The 10000-nt window shown below is 44.8% G+C and overlaps 1 protein-coding gene across 8 annotated transcripts in view; it reads left to right on the forward strand.

Annotated features, from left to right (window-relative positions):
* Bcl11a (B-cell CLL/lymphoma 11A (zinc finger protein)) overlaps window positions 1–10000 on the forward strand; it is a 97157-nt gene that overhangs the window by 78192 nt on the left and 8965 nt on the right. For 6 of the 8 annotated variants that reach the window (XM_013514703.1, XM_005385757.2, XM_013514709.1 and 3 more), the window contains 2 exons: window positions 3636–3737; window positions 8859–10000. The exon at window positions 8859–10000 is cut by the window's right edge. In XM_013514703.1, the coding sequence (XP_013370157.1) occupies window positions 3636–3737; window positions 8859–10000 (1244 nt within the window). The remainder of the gene's footprint in view (window positions 1–3635; window positions 3738–8858) is intronic. The other 2 variants (XM_013514708.1, XM_013514704.1) reach the window with 2 other exon arrangements.

The following is a 10000-nucleotide window of genomic DNA, read 5'->3' on the forward strand; positions in this document are numbered from 1 at the left end:
AGACCCCACGTGGAACGGCAATAGGGAGACCTTACGAACAGGTTGAAACACCTTCCATCAGAGAAGCAAAGGCACAGAGATGACTTCAGAGGGTAGCATGTCAAATTCCAGAGTCTGCAAAGGGAAACAAAAGTCCAGTTCTTGCTCCATCCATGCAGAATGCTCATTCATTCATTTATTTTTATAGTGTTGGGGATTGAACCAGGGCCCCACATACGCTAGACCAGTGCTCTACCACTGGGCTACATCCTCAGGGCAAACATTTCAGCTTTTATGGAAACAGTGGAAACACTATCTGCCTAACACTGGATGTTGTCTTAGGTCAAGTGGGCTCCCTACTTGAAGAGACTGGGCCGAGTCAATGGTGGATGGGTAGGTAGGTAATGGATGGGTGAAGGAGCCCCTTACGGATTCCCCTGATTTTAACCATTCCAGTCTTAAAAAAGGTGAGTCCTGGCAGAAGGGGTGACAGCCTCATGGCCCATGGGTCTCTGCCCAGGGAACATCAAAGCTTCAAGCTTCCTTATTTCCCCTTACCCTAGGATGGGGTTATTAAGCTTGACTGCGCATCAGAATCACAGGAAGATTTATTCAACACCAACTGCTGCTTGCCTATCCACCTGCAGTTTCAGATCCCGTAAGTCCGAGGTGATGCTCAAGAATTTACATTTCCAACAAGCTGCTGCCAGGAGTTGCTGTTGCTGGGCCTGGGTCTGCAATTTCAGAACCACTTCCCTGAGAGCACCAGCAAAGAAATCAAGAGGGCATAACTATACCACCACTTCACCGAGCCCATCTCTCCCATGGGAGAACAAAAGGAGGTTGGGGAGAGAAGCAGCCCTTACTCGACACGGATCTTTTCCCCTCTTGGCCCAGGAAGGCAGAGCTGCTCGTTGAGTTTGATGTTTGGAAGCATTAATTGTGATACTTTACTTTGCCTAAGCTGTGATGAAATAATTGAAGGCATCATAGCAAGAAGTTAAACCCTAGGGAGGCTATTAAAAATTTAACATTTCCAGTTCACGTGGGAATGTCGATTCTCCTTACCAGGGAGAACGTTATGGATGTGTTTAGTGAAAGAAGCAGCAGAATCAGCTGGGTTCCCAGTCGGCTCTGCTTTTTGACCATTTTCCTGGAGGAAGAGAAACACAAGTCTAAGTCTCTGGCACGAAGCCAGTGTACTGTTTCCTAAAGTAAGTAGTTTGTTAGGCTGAGAGCAATGCTTTGCTTTTCTTCAGGGGGTTAATTCTGCATGAGAAGCCTAGGTAGAAGGTGAAACAGTGGGGCTCAGGCCAGAAGGCTTCAGTGGCAGACAAGCTGCTGTTTTTCAATTGGGAAACCAAGTCAGTTCATTGTAACCTTTTGAAAGCCAGTCTTCACTGTGCTGCCTGGAATCTTCCCTGAGAGGTTTTTAAGTGCTGCCCGATGGGTCAGTGGAAGTAGAACCAACTCTCTCTAGGCTCTTTCTGTGACAGGAACAGAAGAAAGGAGAGATAGATGCCCCAGAAAAGAACACAGGCCAGGAGTGGGCAGACTAACTCTGATCTTGACTTTGTGATTAGCCTCAGTTCAACTAGGAACAAACCACGTAATTTTCCAAGGCCCCATCTTCCCAGTCTATAAAAATGAAGGCACAGATTTGGTGATTAAGGTTCTTTACAATCCAGAAAGCAAAACTCCAAACCAGTACCATGGTGCCAGGTACTCAGACGCTGTGGTTGATGAGAGCTCACTTTGTCTCTTGGTCCTGGCTGCTGCTCTGACTGCAGCTTGCTCAGAGCTAACAGATTAGTAGACAGTTGTGCCAGCTAGAGATAATGCATGTGGCAAAGGCCGGATGGGGCTAACAGTTTGCCCACTCCTTGTGGGAAGCCTATTGAAGCACCTCAGGGTCTCTTCCCAAAGTGGCAGGAAGCTTGACATTAGGCTTTCCCCATGCAAGGGTCCAAAGACCCTGTCGTTATTGTACTGGGATCATAGAGATTCCCTCAGTTGTGTGGGTTTCTTAAGAAAAGAATTTTAGTCTCTGGGACGAATAACTTTGCTGAGGCAAGAACAGGTGCAAAAGTGGGTTCTCAGATTTCTACTTGAAAACTACAAGGACTAAATCTGTAGTTAATTTTATCCTAGCCTCTCAATTCATTTAACACAAACAAACAAATGTAGATATACTTATTTCCTGAGTCTAGTCTTCCCCCTTTTTTTGGTTCATTTTATGGTTTTTATTTTGTTTTGGATCAGAGGGGAAGAAATATCTCCTTCTAGATGGTTTCAGACGAGGTCGTGGCTCCCTGATGTCTTCCCTTTGCAGGCCTGGCAACAACAGATTTATACTGTCGGTGTAACAGCTTTCTCCAGCCACACGCTATTGTTACCCACCAGGGTCCTCGTGAAAGGGAACCTTGTCCCAACTGCCCTGGCTGCACTTGGCAATGTGCTTATACAAAAACAGGATGTATTTTACACTTGGGGCTTGCGATCCTAGCGTATGCCCAACATCACTTAAGTGCTCTTAATATTGAGCTAATGGAAAACATACTTCTCTCACCATTTCTTCTCTCTTGCCTCCTCCAATCATCACAAACTCCAGACCTCTCTAGAACACACAGTGTCTCCTATTCCACCTACCCTCCACCCTGCCTCAAAGTTGACAGCTATACAGTTAGTTTTCTGAGATGGATTTGGAAAAGCTGGACACTTACCACAGAAACCGTATAATCCCCAGGCCACACAAACCAGATTTCCTTTCCTGCAAAAATCTCAGTGCTAGAAATGCTTGATTGACTGCTAGATTTATGAGTGTGAAAAGTCATTTTTTCTTACCAGGTGTGCAGTAGAATGGGGAAAGTGGGCCTTGGTTTCTGGGTGCTGCTATTATTGGATGCTGGTTTTTTTCCTTGTCATTTTATGATACAATTCCCCAGCCTCAAGGGAGAGAACGTGGCCAAAGTTATTTAACTCCAAAAGTCTAACCTTCATTTTCAAACACTTAGTATTAGGAGAAAGCATGCCTACATTGCGTACTCCATTTGACAGAATGTTAGAGTGTGGCCTGACCAAGTTCTGTAATGCCCGAGGTTTCCCTGTCATCGAAGGTCCTATCATAAATATAACATGGGGAGGGCTTGGTGGAGGAGGGAGGCAGAGTGGGACTGTCCCATAAAAACTGGTTCACAAACCAATTTACTCCTTACTAGCGTACTGCGTTGCTTTTTGTTTGGACGTATAAAGTAAAGCCAATGTACTCATGTAAACCAGCCTTGCAGATAAATCCCATTTTTTCCAGCCTCCCCATAATATTAGCAATGTTCTCCTTGAGATTTGCAAATATCTCTTACCTTTAGACAATAACCAGATAATAACAGATAATCCAGGAAATGAACCTAAGAATCACCCCCACCTCCATACCTAAAACAAACTCCTTTTGTCCAAAAAGTCCAAAATTAAAAACAAAACAAAAACTGTGGGAAACAACTCACCACTGTTCTTTTGTTGCAGGCGTTGGGCCTATTAACTATCTGCAAGGCTGTTGTAATGATGTTAATCTATTTTAATGGAACTGAAATGTGATATCCTGTGGTTTATGATGCACATTGTTTATAGCTGTAGTGCTTGATTTTGGGTTTCTTTCACAGATAAACTTCTGCACTGGAGGGGCCTGTCCTCCCCTCGTTCTGCACACGGAGCTCTAATCCCCACGCCTGGGATGAGTGCAGAATATGCCCCGCAGGGTATTTGTAAGTTGAGCATTATTTCTTCTACAAATGTCCATGTGTCTAGAGATTAGAGTTTCTGGAAATTGCCCTTACTTTTTAAGTACTGAAGGGAGTTACTTCCAAAATAGATTGGCACCAGCATATGTATTATTCCATTACTCACTTGGCACCTGCTCCTTCACTCCACTCAGCCCCAGAGTGACATGTCCTTGCCCTTTTTCTTTTTCTTTCCTCATGGAAGGCATGAAGCTCACTCACAGTGGCTCACCCCGTGGGTCTTCTGCTCAGGGTCTTGCCTTACTTCATGCTGGTTGCTAGATATATCTGTGCATTCAGATCCTATTTTATTGCTGGACATTCACTCCCCTTGCCTCATTGACGGCTTGAATTTATTCTATGACATGTACCAGAGGTCAGAGTCACAAGGAGTCAATTTAGAGTTACTCTGGACTTTGCATGTTATTTATGCATTTACACATGTATTTGAACATGGTATATTTACATACACATGCCACATTAAATATGTGCATATATGTGCATATATATACACACAAAATTTGTGCTTATTTTTCTTTAGTTTTAGAGAAGAATGCACAGCACTATACTTAAAATGTAAAGATTCTACCACCCCTACCACCGTCATCCATTTACTTGTTCAAGTCAACATTTATAGGGGAGACCTTTTAATGAAATTTGGATTTGTTCATCTATAAAAATGTTTCTTGAAAGATGTTTTAACAAGTAATTCACTTTGTTTCAGTATGTAGAAATACGTGGTGTGATAATGCATGATTGAAGTGGGGGCAGACAAATTTTAAAAAAAGCAAGTTCAAGAAAAAAAGAAGTGTGACATCTACTTTTTATTTGAAAGTAAATGAAAAAAAAATAACACATTGTGGGAAGGAAAAAAGGAAGGGAAAGGGTCATAGAAAAAAATAATAAAGAATAAGATGCAAGAGTTAAGGCTAGAAAGGGGATTTTTTTTTTTAAATAAGGGAGGGAAACTAGATTTACCTATTTGTGAATGGAGTCTGCCAGGTAGGACATGCACTCTTAGATCAAATTCTAAACCAGTTGTTTATTTTTGCTAACTGCTAAGTAATCTCAGGTAACAAAGAGTTATTGTAGTAATTTCACAAGCGCTTGGTCCTGAGGGCTGGGTGGCGCAGGGGTGAAAGCACACCTCCAAACCTGGGCTAGGTCACACATGCAGTGAGTTTAGGGGGTTGGGCTCACCAGTCCCTACATGCTGGCTAAGTGGGGAGCACTCTTGCTTTTGCTGGGGGTGCCTGGGGCACCCTGGGAAGGAGGGGAAACAAGGCGGTGTGGAGAGGAAGGTAGAGTTGAGAGGTTGCTGGTCAAGGAAACAGTTCAGTCCTTGAGCTTCAGCTTGGTCTTCCTGAGGACAGGGTGTTGGATGGGTGGGAAAGGGGGACCCCAGGGCAGAACCCCTGTTCTCCTCTACCTACTGCCCACAAAGGCAGGACACATAGTTTGCTGGTGTCCAGTCTGGCAGGACCAGTGTAGGAGTGATGAGAGAAAGGTATGTGGAAATAGGTTGCAGGGTTCCAGAAGGCTCTACAACAAAACTGATACCCACCTCACTCAGCTGCACTGCCCATCCGCCCTGCCCTTGGCTTTCAGAGGTTATAGGCTGTGGCCTCTCTGGTTATAAAACTGGAACAGTGACTTAAAATCGTCCCCTCCTGTTTCTCTAACCAGAGCTCAGGGTGAGACTGCACTTGGACCTTCCCCTGGAAGCTGCTCGGGGCATGTAATGTGGTTAGTCATTACCCTCGGTAATTAATCACGCCTGGTAGTAATGAAAACTCACATGCATGTTGGACCTGATAGTTTACGGAGGGCTTTTATATGCTTCTGTCACTAGAACCTTACAACAATTCTTTCAGGTTACTATTTTTATACTCATTTTACAGACAGGAATCTGAAGGCTCAGAGGAATTAAATGACTGTCCCATAGTTGCAAGCTAGCAACAGGGTCAGGGTTCTGCCTCAGCCCTCCTTATTCCAAAATTTGAGGCTTAATCATATGGCTTTTTGCACTGATGACTCACTAGAAATGGGAGATTATTCCTTCCCATAACATAAAATGAAATAAAATAAAATCTAGTTCGTAGGCTAACAGCTGCTTTTAACCCTTCCAATGCTTTGAGTTCTTGTGCTTGGGGGCTGTGTCTCAGTTTATTGCTTTAAATCCAAACAATCCCTGTGAATGCCCAATGAGGCTCTCAAATTGAGAAGTTGATTTTCATCAGAGTAAATGAAGAATATTATTCTATTTTACACATCAATAAATCAATGTAGCCCTAATTTTGCCACGCAGGAAATCAATTCTGGTCTTTCTAAACCATCAAAGATGTTATGAACAAAGTAATTTCACAAATTATGGCAAGTAACACATTTATTGATGACTGCAGTTTAGGAATTTAAAATCTGTGAACACTGTAATATAATATGGTGCACTGGCATGAGCTGAGTGAAATACAGATTATATGGTGAAATTGTAATGCATCATTTGCTATTAGTGGACTGGTAATAATTACCAGTTTGAAGGCAGCTCTTTCCATGTAATCTTTAGTCTCAATCGTAACAGCCCTTCTCATTGACATTATGATTATACTAGCTGCCCTCATGATCTAGAATATCTAGTTGATGAGAATACTAAAATGTGATAGTAAAAACTGTATGTTGTATGCTCGCTGTAAGATAGAATGCCATTTTCTCTGACCTGAGGTATGACAGGGGAAGGATAGTGTCAATGTTAACATACTACAGTATAATCACATAAGGGGCTCTGAAAAAAAAATTTAGGAAGCTCAGGACAACAAAATAAAATGCATTGTTCTTGTTTAAGCCCCTTGGAAAGGGTACAAATGAGATTCTTGAGGTAGTGCTGCAAGGCACAGACTTTGGCATTTATCAGTGGCTGAATCACAGCACCTGTGAAACCAGCATCACTAATTATGGGGCCAGTCCCGGTTTTCGGGAGATTATAAGGGTAAAATATGATCTGAAGGCCTTCAGAGTGATGAAAGTGTTAAGGACTTGCTTCAGCTGACAAATCTCCTTTTTACTTACCCAATTCCAATTGTCAGGCTAAATGTATGATAATAACCCAGAGTCCGAGGGAGGCAAGGGAGAAAGCCACTGAAGGTCACTGTAGTTGGAACCAGATAGTTTTTTTCCTGCCTATTTGGGACCCAAGTCATTGTTCAACAACAACAAAAAATTTATGAAAATACTCTCAGTGAAGCTTTTTATTTCCCTTTGAAGAGAGGAGGCAAACAAAAATAGGCAGATAATGTGATACTAATGTCAGCATTTTCTTTCAAAATCTTGCTGCCTTTTTTCCCCCCTTCCACATTAAACAAATGTTTGAAACCTAATTTTGGTATCTTACCATCTAATCTTGTTAAAGAGATTTACCCAGGAATGGGATATATTGAGCGAGATTATAAATGCATTGTAAAGTAAATTACAAGGTCAGGGCAGGAGTCCATTATTTAGACAAGTGCTTGAGCGAGCTGGCTTGTTTTGGAATATGAGTGTTTGGGGCTCCTGAGAAGATCCTGCCAGCTTTTCTTTTTGACTTGCTAAATGGAGAAATCATATAATTGATGAATTCCTCATTCCCACTCTTTAGCTCCCTGGTGAATTTTGTCCTTTTAAAAAAGTTACTGACAAATGCTAGCTGTGCGCTTAAGGAACTCTGCTAGGTTCTCTTTAAAGGAGGGAGAAAGTTTATTTCTCAGTTATATTTTAAACCTTACCTTTTTGGAATCCCTGGGACATCACATATTGTTCTCATCTTTGCCTCCAGGCCACCGTCACTTGTGTGCCCCTTTTTATGGCTACAGTTGACTGGTAAACTGTTTTATATATATATATATATATATATATATATATATATATATATATATATATTTCAATTTAGCTATCTCTAAAAATGAATGATTTTGTGAAGTCAAGCTGGCCCCCTCTCTGCCAAAGTGGCATTTACCACTCTCGGGTTCTTTTCAGCAAGAGAGAAATAATGTGACTTCAGCAGGGCCCCTCTCCAGACGGCTTGGCTACTGGCCAAAGAGTTGACTAGCTGAACTGTATCTTTCTGTTTCTTTCTCAACTGGAGCCGAGTCTCAGCCGAGGGCGCAGGATGTTGTATAATCTGGTTCACGTTGTTAGCCTCTCAAAATAATGAGGAGGAGGCTAGGGTAGCATTGCTCAGCCTGCTGCCTGTCATGGTGCTGGCTGCCTGAACTGTGCCTTCTACCAGGGTAGTGCGCCTGCTGAAGTTGGCACCAGCCGCTCCTTCTAACTTCTCTAGACTTGCATTCATTGCACTGGGGGACAACTCCTAAGGATTTGCTACTGGCTTTCAGTTAAATCTGGATTAAACTTTTCTTTTGAGATTTTCACAACATCCCTTGAGATAAAAAAAATGGGTGTCCCTGTGGGGTGTTAGGGAGCCAAAATTAGAACTTGCCGACCTGCACACAGCCCAAGCTGGGAGAAAGTTGCTAGTCTCTCAGTGAAGATTTTTGAGTCCCTTCTCATAATTAGTATGCTTTAGCCTAAGCTGCTGTAGGCCCATAGAGCATTGTAGTGTTTGACCTCTTTTTCGTGTCTCTGGAACAATTGGATTTTAGCAAATTCACCTGCCACCCAGGTGGAGTAGACAAGGACAATAGGATGTAGGAAGCAAAACAGTTCCTTGGGTCACTAACAGTTGAAGAAGCCAAGGTAGGCAGGGAATAAATGGCTTGTTCCCAACTGCAGCTGACGATGAGATCGAGAAGTTCAGAAGATATCTACTGCGGGGCCTAGGTTGTAGGACTCCTTATCTTCAAGCTCAAATTGGTCCGAATTTTTCTGCTTTTGGGATTGGATAAAGCATTCTCAGAACTGAGTTTTAGGGAGGGAAGACTGATTTGACAAATATCTATTGTGTACCAGCCATCACATGTGCCACACCACTTAAGCAGAGGGTTAGTAGGTGCCTGAGGGGTTAGGTCTGGGGGTTGAGGGTGGGGGCAGGGGAGGCTGGAGCTGGAACGTGAGTAAGCAATTGCTGAAGCCTGCTTGGTGATTAAACATTGATGTTGATGTTGTATTATTTTGCAGGTAAAGATGAGCCCAGCAGCTACACATGTACAACTTGCAAACAGCCATTCACCAGTGCATGGTTTCTCTTGCAACACGCACAGAACACTCATGGATTAAGAATCTACTTAGAAAGCGAACACGGAAGTCCCCTGACCCCGCGGGTTGGTATCCCTTCAGGACTAGGTGCAGAATGTCCTTCCCAGCCACCTCTCCATGGGATTCATATTGCAGACAATAACCCCTTTAACCTGCTAAGAATACCAGGATCAGTATCCAGAGAGGCTTCCGGCCTGGCAGAAGGGCGCTTTCCACCCACTCCCCCCCTGTTTAGTCCACCACCGAGACATCACTTGGACCCCCACCGCATAGAGCGCCTGGGGGCGGAAGAGATGGCCCTGGCCACCCATCACCCGAGTGCCTTTGACAGGGTGCTGCGGTTGAATCCAATGGCTATGGAGCCTCCCGCCATGGATTTTTCTAGGAGACTTAGAGAGCTGGCAGGGAACACGTCTAGCCCACCGCTGTCCCCAGGCCGGCCCAGCCCTATGCAAAGGTTACTGCAACCATTCCAGCCAGGTAGCAAGCCGCCCTTCCTGGCGACGCCCCCCCTCCCTCCTCTGCAGTCCGCCCCTCCTCCCTCCCAGCCCCCGGTCAAGTCCAAGTCATGCGAGTTCTGCGGCAAGACGTTCAAATTTCAGAGCAACCTGGTGGTGCACCGGCGCAGCCACACGGGCGAGAAGCCCTACAAGTGCAACCTGTGCGACCACGCGTGCACGCAGGCCAGCAAGCTGAAGCGCCACATGAAGACACACATGCACAAGTCGTCCCCCATGACGGTCAAGTCCGACGACGGCCTCTCCACCGCCAGCTCCCCGGAACCCGGCACCAGTGACCTGGTGGGCAGCGCGAGCAGCGCGCTCAAGTCCGTGGTGGCCAAGTTCAAGAGTGAGAACGACCCCAACCTGATCCCGGAGAACGGGGACGAGGAGGAAGAAGAGGACGACGAGGAAGAGGAAGAAGAGGAGGAAGAGGAGGAGGAGGAGCTGACAGAGAGCGAGAGGGTGGACTACGGCTTCGGGCTGAGCCTGGAGGCTGCGCGCCACCACGAGAACAGCTCGCGGGGCGCCGTGGTGGGCGTGGGCGACGAGGGCCGCGCCCTG

The sequence above is a fragment of the Chinchilla lanigera genome, unplaced genomic scaffold (assembly GCF_000276665.1).
Source record: "Chinchilla lanigera isolate Chin_1 unplaced genomic scaffold, ChiLan1.0 scaffold00023, whole genome shotgun sequence".
Classification (NCBI taxonomy): Eukaryota; Metazoa; Chordata; class Mammalia; order Rodentia; family Chinchillidae; genus Chinchilla; species Chinchilla lanigera.